The 12,262-nt window shown below is 37.4% G+C and overlaps 1 protein-coding gene across 1 annotated transcript; it reads right to left on the bottom strand.

The window, feature by feature from the left end:
- Positions 1-1,157: 1,157 nt before the first annotated feature.
- LOC124863194 (insulin-like growth factor-binding protein complex acid labile subunit) lies at positions 1,158-3,396 on the bottom strand. Its single transcript, XM_047357478.1, has 2 exons — positions 3,323-3,396; positions 1,158-3,196 (listed from the first exon to the last, which is right to left on the bottom strand). The coding sequence occupies exon 2, from the start codon at positions 3,189-3,191 to the stop codon at positions 1,458-1,460; it is 1,734 nt and encodes a 577-aa protein (XP_047213434.1). The 5' UTR covers positions 3,192-3,196; positions 3,323-3,396; the 3' UTR covers positions 1,158-1,457.
- Positions 3,397-12,262: the final 8,866 nt, after the last annotated feature.

Genomic DNA, 12,262 nt, shown 5'->3' with positions numbered 1-12,262 from the left:
TTGAGTATTCAGCAACTTCCAGTGAATAACCAACTGGTCTTTTATATAATGAAAATATTTTCCAGATCTGAACTTTGCAATTTACCTTTTATCAGATATTGGAAAACTTAAAATATGACTTAGTCCAGCATAATCAACCTCTGTGGTTGGTGTTTGTGGTTTAACATCCATGAAAAAGCTTTGAGTCACTGTAAAAAATTGTTGATAACAGCTGGCAACTGGACGTACCACAGCTGGCATGCAGAGTTAAAGGAGTTGGTGGCACTTTCACAAAGCATTTACACCGCTGCCCATAAATTTGGAATGAAACTATTATTTTACATCTTCTCTTAAAATGTTTGTGACAATGTGATTTATTTTTTTAATTAAATTGTATAACTGTACTGATAAACGTCTTCCAAACAGAACAGATTGAAAAATAAAGCACAATTTAAAGAGTAATGAAGGCAGAATTATTCCAACTTTTGTTTTGGGCAACATTGTACATTATAGGCTAGCTGTATTAATTTACAATGACACAGGTAGAATTTCTGGTGTTTGATAACACCCATGTTAAAACATTAAACTGCACACAATCACAGTAAGGGTCCATGTCTCTTCTACTTTTAGCCGAGCTTTACTGAATCTGTGTTTTGACCAAACAGTCTGTCAAAGTTTGTTTCATAAGGCAAAAGCATTATTATATTATTTTACTTTAAAACAAGGGATTTACAGATAAATGCTTTTCTTTCCTCCTGATATAAAAACATAGACATATCTGTACATAGTTCTCCTTTATCCTTATCTTGTCTAAAGTTTCCATATTTATAACTATTGTCAGTACGATGTAAGTGCTGGAAACCAAAGTTAAATTCATTGCACCGCATTGCACTTCATTGTATAAATTCATTCATCGTGCGCACAAATCAGGCCAATAAAGATGATTTTGAATCTGATTCATGTAAACCTAGTTACTATATGACGTGCAGTTGTCTTGTACATAAGGTAAAATTTGGCTTAGGTTGTTTCAAGGCTATTAAAGAGTATAGGAATATCTACTCACGTATTTTTCTGTCATTGTAGTGCATTCTGCTTTTCTTTTCTAGAGAGGCAAAGACCTGCTTTCCCCCTTATGTTTATTAATTATCAGTTATAAAAGGCAAAAAGGGCACAGTACGTGACATTTTAACATATTTTATTAAATATCTTCAGCAAATTTATCTCCACATAAGTAGTAAAACTTAAAATCATTACAGTTCCTTCAGATAATAATATAAACTGAACTGACAGAGAATTTACTTTATAAAACACATATTGTTAGGATGCCTTAGAAGTGTTTTTTTTTTATAATATCCTTTTTCTTCAAATAAAGGTATATCAAAAATGTGATATTGTTAAATTGAATCTACTGAAAAATGTAATCTAAGCCAGAAACACAAAGTCAGCTATTTTGTATCAATCAACAAGTCTGTGTATCCTCAGCAGCTTCTGAAGTGTTCACTGTCCACATCCCGTATGTCCTGACCAGCCGCATGTGGTGGGCTGGTGCATGTAATATTGTTATATATGGTGATTGTACTGTCAGGTTCTTCACTCTCCGCATGGGTCTCTACCTGCCGGGGGATGACTTGTGGTTTTTCCAAGCTGTAGTTTCTGAGTGGGAGTGTGCTACAGTCACATTTCCACTGGTTTCCAGACAACAGGAGTTTCTCCATGTTCTCTGAGAAATTGGTAGCTATGCTTGTCAAGGCATTGGCCCGGAGGTCCAGGTAGCACAGTCGTGGAAGTACCTGCTTTGTTCCATTCTGCAAAAACTGACGACACTTATTATTAGACAACAAAAGGTATTCCAGATTAGTAAGGCCAGAGAAAGTGTGATCTGTGAGAACTTCCAGTTTATTGAAGCTTAAGTCTAGTCCTAGGAGTCCCACCATATCTACAAAACTATTATCTTCCACCACAGTGATGTTGTTCTGTTGAAGGAAAAGCCTCCGTAAGCCAGAGAGACCACTGAAAGCTAGAGCTGTGATCCTCATAAGGCAACCTCTGTCCAGGTGTAGGCTATGAAGTTTTGACAGACCTTTGAACATTTGGTCAGGCAAACTTTGAAAGCAACTTCCAGATAGGTTGATGACAGCCACATGAGACAGACCACTGAAACTTCCCATCTGTGCCTCTTGCACTTGGTTATAATCTAGTTCTAGAACCTCCAGATGGCCAAGTCCTTCGAAGATCCTCTCCCCCAGAGTTCGAATCCTGTTGTAACTGAGTCTTAGTTCTTCCAAGTACTGCAGGTCACGGAAAGTCCTGGGCCTTAAGCCAGCGATAGAGTTGTTGGAAAGGCGCAATACATGAAGACTGTGCAGGCCTAAGAATGTGTCTTCATGTAGAGAAGTCAGTTTGTTGTTTCTCAAATCTAGCCATCTGAGCGACTTCATGCCTGCAAACGCCCTGGGCGCCACAGTCCCAATCTGATTCTGAGCCAGGTAAAGCTTTTGCAGTTTAGTCAGTTTAACAAACACATTAGCTTTAATAACCTTTAGGTAATTTCCTGTCAGATCCAGTTCTTTCAGCTCACCAAGAGTTTGGAATAGCTGCGGCTGCAAGTAAGCAAGTCTGTTCCCTGCAAGGTTCAGCTCTCGCAAACCTACTAGGTCATGAAAAACTGTCTCTGGCAAGACTGTAAGTAAGTTCCATCCTAGATTGAGAAACCACATGTGCGAGAGCCCAGCAAACAGTCTTTCGTCAGTGCGGCTGATCTGATTATTATGCAGACTAAGTGTAGCAAGGTTAGGTGTGTTCTGGAAGATTGGACCTGGTAACGCACGGATGCGGTTTCTCTCAAGGTGCATGTGGGCTATGGATCTGAGGCCTCTGAAAGCCTGAGGGTCAAGGGTCAACAGCTGGCCACTCTGTAGATTCAAAAAGTCCAGATTTATTAGATCCCTAAAAGACGCCGCTGGGAGGGAAGTAAACAAGTTTCCATCTAGCCAGAGACAATGAGTGGACAGTGGTATGTCAGCTGGTACTTGAGTCAAGTTTCGAGCGCTGCAGTAGACGTTGAGCTCCAAGCTGTAGTCATCATGCATACAGCTACAGCCTTTTGCACAGGGAACTGGATCCTGAGCTACCTTCTCTCCAGCTGTGTCTGGGTCTGGCAACACCACTGATGCTCCCAGTACCAACACCCCAAGCAGTATAATGGTTTGCATTCCAGCTATGGACAGAGGATTGATATCAAATCAAACGTTTACTGTGGACAGTGTGGTTAAAATCTGTTCATTTTAAATTAGATTCAGTTACAATCATTTTCTTGCCTAAATGTCTAATTTATCCTGCTTACCTTTAGTTGCTGAATCACTTTAAAGTGGACAGACCGTGAAACACTGAATGACTGATTCTTGTGCAATTGTTTGTACACTGAATGGAAAGAATGCCAAGCCCTCAAACTTTTTTTGAAGTCAGCTGCACTGAATGTTCACCATTAACCCATTCATTTCCATTTTCAATTTCTAGTAGTTCCTTAATATACTTTATGTAGATATGTTTTTAAAATTATAACTCACGTAAATTGCAAACAAGATATTATACTGTGATCATAACTAATCCTAATTTTGAAAGACAGTTTAATCAATAAAAACTTTAACCTAAATAGTGTTTGGGTGTTAACTAACATCAATACCCTGTTGCAGGACACAAACCATAGTGGATTTCAACTAGTGACTCACATTTTAGGTGCAATATGAAACTTTTAAATATATCTGTTTGCAGAACCCTTCAACAATAATATTAGCAGTTGGAAAAGGAATAGTGTGTTGGTGCTTTTACTGCTTTATTTACTCATCTATCCTGAGTCTGAGGTCCGAAGGTTCCAGAGGTCCAGTTCCTAATCACATAGATGATTGTAATGGATAACGTTCTGTTTACTCTTCTACATGGTGTCAGGGTTCTTTATACAGTCATGACCCAGTCATTGTTCGAGGAACAAGCAAATCTAGAAAATAATGTCTCTTTGCACATAAATTGTATTGATCTGGTCCAATACTTTGGGAAATTAAGTACATCCTTGAATGTGGTGAATGCTAACAAGTTAGTCAGACACATGTGTATCAAACGGCCAATTTGGGAAATGAGCTGACTGTGAGTCAGTCAAGATACATTTCAAACAAATATGAGCCCTTAAAAGGCAAGGAAACATCCTCGATGCTGACTCACAGTTCTAAAGTTTATTCCATTCTTCACAGAGCTAGAGTAATCTTATGAGTCAGAGTAAATCTGGCAGATTGATATAGCTGCCTGAAATGTTGCAACAGGAGACATGGAAAAAAAAGATTGATAGAGTTGGCAGCTTGACTAATGCTCCACATAGACACATGAACGCCATTCGGCTGGACAAAACAGGACCATGCATATTGTTGTAACAGTCTGTTGTAACGTTGGGCACTGTTAATGGCCACTGACCTAGCATTGTATCTTGACAATATGAAAAATTTTATTTTAAGTTGTTTTCAATTGCTAAAGTGAGCTAAAACAGATATTGTATGTCTGACTAGCTTTCACCCCTCCACCACTCTGAGGATTTATTTAATTTCCAAAAAGCTTATGGTGATATGATGTCTTTCTACAACAGGTTATTAACTATTACAATATATAAATTCACAGAACCTCATTTAAAAAAAAACCCAGAACCAACCAACTGAGACAATTGAGCCATGGAGTGCTTATATGTTGTGCTGGGTTTCTTTCTGACATCTTGGATGAGTTGTTGAGGTGAACAGAAAGTAGGGTGGAGAAAGGGGAAAGGACATGCAGCACAGGGCTTTGGAGTCGGGACTCGAACCTCGGACAGCTCTGTCGAGGACTGAGGCCTAAATAATATGGGTCGCATGCTCTACTGCCAATTTTGAGATTAACTTTGTTTTCCTTTTGTGTTAATTTTAAGATTTTTGGGATGTCTTTGCATTAAAATAGTACATTTTCACTGAAATATTTGATGAGGTTCTAATAAACCAACCATTTAAACGGTGTTGTCTGTAGAGAGCATTGCATGAATGCACATTAATAGCTTATCAAAAATGATAAGAATTCCAGGTTAGGCTTATTAATTATATATTAGGCTTTTTGCAGAGATCTTTATTTCTCGGACAATTTAATAATTAAACTCCTTTTCAACATCAGAAACATTGCTTAGAAATATATGTCACAGGGTAACAATCAAATAATTTTGCCAACAGAAGAACAATAACTGAAACTACAGTTTTTCTCAGAAAATTTCCTTGTGCCATGGCTGGCACAGTGAGTGCTCGATGAGTGTTGCTCTCCTGACAAACACCTCTAATTGGTTCATTTTGTGGCACTCAGCCACACACAAAGGCATTCTTTCAAGGGTTCCCTGACTGGAGACGGAGAGTCTTAGTAGTGAGTGGCAGAACCTGCTGGCAAGGCTGTGAATTTTGACCGGTCTTTGAATTCTTTAAGGAAAAATTATTTTCTCAATTTATCCATGATTGTTGGGCCCATCTATTTGAAGGATCAATGACTGAACTACACACAGAGAGCAAACAAGACTTTGAATCCTAGACTGCACAGTATTTGCCCATTCTCATGCCCACCTCCCATTAAGGACGCATTCCAAGCAGCTGTTTCACCTGTGACTTCATAGAGCTACAAACCTATGCTTGGGGCAGCATTTCTTTGTCTGTAGCTTTCCACAGGCTGCATTTGGGAGGACGTGTGTGAGCATCTCAATCTCGCTGACTGAGTAAAAGACTGCATCTTTGAAGACACCTTGGATCCAAAGTACAGCATCTTGTTTATGTATCTGGTGATTGTAACACCCAGTCGTAGAAAGAATTCTGAAAGAATGATAGATTCCCCAAGAAGAGACGGTGTCTCTAATAATGTTAGAGAAATGTTTTTTCTTGCTACTGCCCTCAGCGAGGCCAACATGGGAACTGTAGCTTTGCACGCTACCTGAGAGAGACCGCCACGTCTTCTCTGTTTATCGCACCTGCTAACCTCAATATGCTCTTTATGTCATCATAAAGGTTGTGTCTGGGCAGATAAAATTGGTTTCAGATAAAACTATAGTGTTCACTTCATTTTATTTTGCTTTGCTTGTGGTGCTTAAGTGTTCGAGTGAATTTGGTTACTCAGCCTCAGGCTGCAAAATTGATTTTAAGTTGTGCTTTAACGATGTGACAAACAATTTCAATGAGTGGATTGAACACTCACTAACGTGAGCTTGTGTCATTTTATCTGTGAGTCATCTTTCTCACTAACCTGCATACAATATATCCGTATAGTCCTTTTAAGATATTTGATTTATGATTTTTTCGACACTAGTGGCCTTTATTTATTTATTTATTTTTGACAATAGGCAGACAGGAAAGAGGGGTAGAGAGAGGGGGAGACATTCGGCAAATGTCGCCGGGTCCGGGACTCAAACCCAAGATAGCCACTTCGAGGACTGGAGCCTCTGTATATGGTCGCGCGCTTAACCCCTACACCATCAGTGCCGCGCCCCCGTATAGTCCTTTTAAACTTGCAAAATTGCAATCAAAGCTGAAAGCTCTGCTAATGGAGCACGGTATGGTGCAGGGTTCAAACGCACAACCTATATTCAGAGGCTTCAGTCCTCGACACAGCCAGTCACAGGTTCGACTCCAGGCCTAGGTGACCTTTGCTGCATGTCTTTCCCCTCTCTCCACCCCTTTCCTGTCAGCTTACTGTTGAAATAATTAGAAAAATAAATGCCACAGCAAACACGGAAAAACGTTAAAAGCTCTTCTAATGCTAAGACTGTAGCCACCATTAGTACTGCCAGCTCGCTCTGTTTGCACTGCGATTGGTCATAGCACTCCACCAGTTTGGTAGCTTTTCAGCAAAAGATTTTTGAAACATTATTTTATTAAAATAAAGCTTTATTTTCCCTTCTGCTTTGCATTGTAAATTGGGTGTTTGAACACATAGCAACTGTTGTTCTTTGTTAGCTTTTAAGGCTAATTTGGGCTCTTTCCAAATTCCTCAAAACAAACCTTGGTTCTTAAACATATATATTCACATTGAACTGGGATATCACTGCATTGTTTTATTGGTTATTGGATTCAGTTTTATTCTTAAATGTTCCTTTTTACATTTTTTCTGTTGTCATTAGTTTTCTTTATTCTTTTAATTTTTACTTAGTTGTTTAGTTAAGTGTTGCTAGCCTAGTTAAAGAATTTCTTGGCTAAAGTATTTTAACTTGAACTTTAAGTATTTTGTAAATACATTCTTATGTCCTGGAGAGAAGTTGATAGTGTTTATGTTGTATATGTGTGCAGTGCTTGCTGTTTGAGAACTCTAGTGGGTGAATTCATTCCTTCACTCCCATTGTTCTGTAATACCACCTCACCAGACATTCACTGTCAGAGATTGACAGTTGTTTGGCTATTAATTCCTGATAATCAGGTGGTGCCCCGACTTGGTAATTTTGATTAAATTACTAACGTTATGATAATTAATTAATATTAATTATTAATTATTAATAGTTATTCATAGCCGAACCAAACCTATTGTTGGACAAAATAACATGTACTATTGTTCTTCAGCAGTAGAGGGGCCTACAAATCACAATGTCATCCTAATTTGGATTCCTGTCCTTTGGAATTGTTAAAGGTCTTCATGTCTTTCCTTTCAAACTTGGGAAAATAAAGTCAAGGAATGCTATCAGTGGTACAGTATGTATAAACTATTGTAACTGCATAATGACCTCAAATGTAACCTCATAGTAATCTTAATGATATTATCAATATGTTTTAACACAACAATTTCAAAATCTTTTATAAGCTACTGTTAAAGAACTGGTGGACATCTTTCTTTCACAGCCCAGCCACCTTTTAAACATAAAACAATTCCTGTGGTAAATATAATTCAGAGTTAGTTACACCAATGCATTAATAACAGAACTACACTTTTATAAGGCCTGGACAGCCAGACAGAACCATCCTATCTAAAGTTGGATATATAAAATCCAACTGCAGGCAGTAAAACCTAAACTCTACATTTGAAAACCCATTCAGTAAAGTCATGATTGTTCCTCTTGTGCTGGTTAGTGGCCCCTTGGATGTGCATAATGCTATGCCCTCCCTCTTTGTCTAATCTGTTGTACATAGCCCAGTTTTTAGACTCTAAAAATTAGGCTCCTGTACTCATGTAAGAGCTTTTCTGTTTTAATTCAACACTGCCATCCACTGGCGGGTTGTTGGACAGCTTTCTCTTCATGACTAATTTAGAAACATATCTAAGAAAATATCTTTATAACCAAGTTGTTCTGTGGCCTTTCACCTATGAAGGTGCTACTGTTTAGTGCAGCTCTGTACCTCAGTGCAGCCTCATCCATTGACAGCCAAGGAACCTCAACACCCCTGCAGTGGCTATTTATAACAGTTGGAGCTCACAGTCAATTGCTGCTTTCTAGGAGGAGAGAGAGTAAAATGGCTTTGTCTTGACATCTGTAAGATACTGGAAGTTGGCCACAGTTTGGTAATCAACTAAGATCAGAGTAGATAATGAGCCAGTTCAAACTATTGTTTATAACAAATTTTATTTCGGTGGTAAGGCTCTCAGATTATATTTTTTTTCCATAACCATAAAGCAAAAACATACATGTGAGGATATTTTTTTATTTGGTTGCAATTTATAATTCGTAAAAATGACTAAAAGTGATAGGTTGTTATTTCAAGAGTTTGAATGAACAGGTATGTTTTTACTCAGATCTATTGGCCAATATTCAGCTTCATATTCAGGTTGGTGTTGATGTCCTTTGTCCTTGTAAGCAAAAACAACAATAACATAGCATACATTTACATGTATTTTACTAGGAATGATAGACTAACACAAAGTCATGCATTTGTGAGGCTCCAAAATTAAAAAATGGAAAACTGTTCAACAGGCATGAATACCTTTGGAAGGTACTGTGATAACTACAGTAAATTTGTTGTGTCATATTTATATTATATTCCTTAGGTTGCTGATAAGTGTGTGAGGTTTTTTTTAATTATTATTTCTACTTCAAACTCTCTATGGTCTGCTGTTATATTTTGCTGATCCAATTCTGTTCAGTTTCATAGCTTGTAACTGTGAATTTTACAAAACTATTTCCTGTAGAAGACAAATACAAACATATAACTATTCACAGTGTTTAACTACATTTATTTGATGATTGTGTTAAATTTATTTATCGTGTAAAGCAAGTGGGAAAATGATTTCTGAATAACATATTTTTCTACAGTATTATTGTGCCACTTATGTATTACAGAGCAGTAATGTTGAGTGTATGAGAATGTTGAGGTGTAAAACTCCCAACGTTACAATAGCATAAAAAGCTGACAGGGAGTAATGAAAAAGAGAAAATATACTGAGTACATTCTATTCATGTTTATATTTATTCATTCATGTTAGTATGCCATATGGTATTATTGCAAGCAACCACTTATTATGGGAAAGAAAACCTGAGGTTTATTTATTTTGTCCTTGACTTGTACTTTACAGTTTCATTCTGACCTATTTAAGAAGCCTGACCTGAAAAATTCAATTAAAGCACACTACTGTGCACAACGTTGACATGCTCAAACTTTTCCAAAACTGGTAGCAGTGCACAATCTTTCTATTCGCTTGAGTTAATATACACCTATTGTGCCCACAATAAAAGGTCTAGCTTACATAGAATTTGTCAAGCCAACAGAAAGTTTGTGCTGCTATATTTTTTGTGTGGAAAAACAATAACCTTAGCAAAACCAGAATCATTCTCAAACCTTAAATAAGCCTCTAAAGCTCATTAAAAAAAAAGGCTTTAGCAGTCCCTTCATATTATAGCAAGAGAACTTGACAGCTCACCACTCATAGCCTCTTACTGTTTTTTCTGTTTTTATAATAGGAACATAAAGTGAGCTTGCCACTGTGCTCTGTTTATTGGGCGATTAACAAATTGTATATAAATAAGAAGATTGTGACATAATTACAAACCATATGTGACTGTATTTATATTTAGATCAACAAATATGACACCATAATGTACATTTAATAAACCCTTGAGTTCCCTGTTGGTGTCCCCGTTAGCAGAGATGACCTGCAGTGTAGAACCCATTAATGGGGTCATATCAGTCAGACATTTAAGTCTTTTGTTTGCTGTAAAATGGATTTCCGCTGAGCACTTACCACATGTGTTTCTCACCTCTAAAATCAACCCATTAACCCATTTGCCTGTTTTTTCTAAAACTGAAAATGTTATACATGTTGTCGACGAGGATTGCAGTCTTACTGAGAACAATGTTATTGCACGGTGAAGATGTATGTTCATGTGACCATAGCTGAGGGGAGATACAACATTAATCATAGCGTTTGTTTTCTTGTTATGTTATTGCAAATAAAATTTGTTTTAGTTTGAAATATTAAAACATTTTTCAGGGAAGGAACCTATAATTCTTTACATGACATTAGAGCTCAAACACCTGGAACTGATTATAATGATTCATGCTGCGACTATTAAAAATGTCTTTTATCAACCCAATGGGCTATTATTTGCACTTTTTCCTTCATTCTCCTCACTACTACTTACTTTGCTGGGGCTTTAACTTAGGCCACCTGACAACAAGAGTTAGCAGTTAAACTTAAGCACAGCTTAACTAGGATTGAGTCTGGAGATGTGTGCATTTCTTTAGAGCTCTTCTATGGAAAGAATCCTAACCATCCACTCATTGTCTATACCTGCTTGTCCTTATAGGGTGGGGGTGGGGTTGTTGGTCATTTGTTGATACACAGGACCAGCAACCATGCACACACATATTCATACCTAAGGGCAATTTAGAGTAACCAGTTAATCTACCAGTTATGTTTTTGGACTGTTGGAGGAAGCCGGAGTACCGAGAGAGAACCCACATGTGCACAGGGAGAACAGGCATGAGAAGCCCTGCACATACTAATTTGTATGGCACGGGGGGCTAAACATGGAGTGTTTTTTTTGTGCTGTAAAGAACATGGATTGTTCTCTGAAAATGCTTGGCAGTATCATTCTGGTTGAAGCCAGAGCAGCGACTAAAAACTACGTACTTAGCAGCCATAATGTCAAAGTGTGTTACAAGGATTTACTTAGAGCGCTGCCATTTTGGTGTGGACATGATGAAGCTGCAGCTTTGGCATGAGGATAATATGACAAGCCCTGCTTAAATTCTTTTACAGCTGATGGTAGATGGGCACATTGTCACGGACTCTGCAAAGAAAAGACTATTTGTCCAGCAAAAGTATCTGACTGGCATAGATAAGAATAAGTTGCAATGTTTTGTGCAGCTTTCGTTAACAGGCAAGAATTATTGTAGCTTTTTAATGATTCTGGAGATTTAAATCTATGTATTTGGAAACAGAGCAAAATCAGAAAAATGTTAATTAAGCTAGGAGCTTTGTTTTTGTTTCAACTCAAAGACAATTTCACACTATTGCCTGTGTGACTTCGATATGTTAAATATAGTAAAGAAAATGAATGTATAAAACATTCAATCAAGTTTTCCCCATTACCTTGACACAACAGGGATGTTGACATAATGAATTCATTATTTAGTGTCCATTAAGTTTCATAGTCCTGCTTCCTATGTTCTGTAAATCAAATAAACAGTACAGTCCTGTTTAATTTGACTTTTTAAAAGCTTTTTTTAAGTGATGGCTGTAGTGCGAAGACTTTCACAACCAAGCGCACAGCTGTTGCACACCGTCTGACTGAACTGGGTTACTGTGCTAATTTAATTTCCAAAGGGAACAACCCTGTTGGTAGGAAACATGATTTGCTAATTAACAAAAATGTCTCCTGGCATCTTAAGAAAATGACGGAGCTCCCAGAGGTCTGATAAAACTTCAATTATGATTGAAAACCAGGGTGTAAACAGAAGAAAACGGCAGTTAAAGTCCATTTTAAATTATCTGATAACAACAGAACTAGAGTGATAAACAAAGCGAAAGTCCTCGATCACACTATTATACTCTCTATCTAACACATAACACATATTCACTTAATTGAAAAATTTCCTTTTGTTTAATGCGTTTTTCTTTATTGTTAAACAAACCTAACATGTTGAACTGCCTTACAATCCTAAACCAAAAATATACATCTTTTTAAGCGACACAAGAATCACAAGTTTTAAATAGACGTTTTAATGTGTCTTGAGCCATTTAAATCAACAGTAGCACATTTACAGACTGTGTTCATTATATTTTAAGAACACTATGATAAACCTGGAACAAACAAGAACTTTAG

This window comes from Girardinichthys multiradiatus, chromosome X (assembly GCF_021462225.1).
Source record: "Girardinichthys multiradiatus isolate DD_20200921_A chromosome X, DD_fGirMul_XY1, whole genome shotgun sequence".
In the NCBI taxonomy this organism is placed as follows: Eukaryota; Metazoa; Chordata; class Actinopteri; order Cyprinodontiformes; family Goodeidae; genus Girardinichthys; species Girardinichthys multiradiatus.
This window is presented reverse-complemented; position numbering and strand designations above follow the sequence as displayed.

What these genes read in the sequence shown, in the direction of transcription:
- LOC124863194 (XM_047357478.1), bottom strand. Translation starts at nt 3,191, where the DNA reads ATGCAAACCATTATACTGCTTGGGGTGTTGGTACTGGGAGCATCAGTG.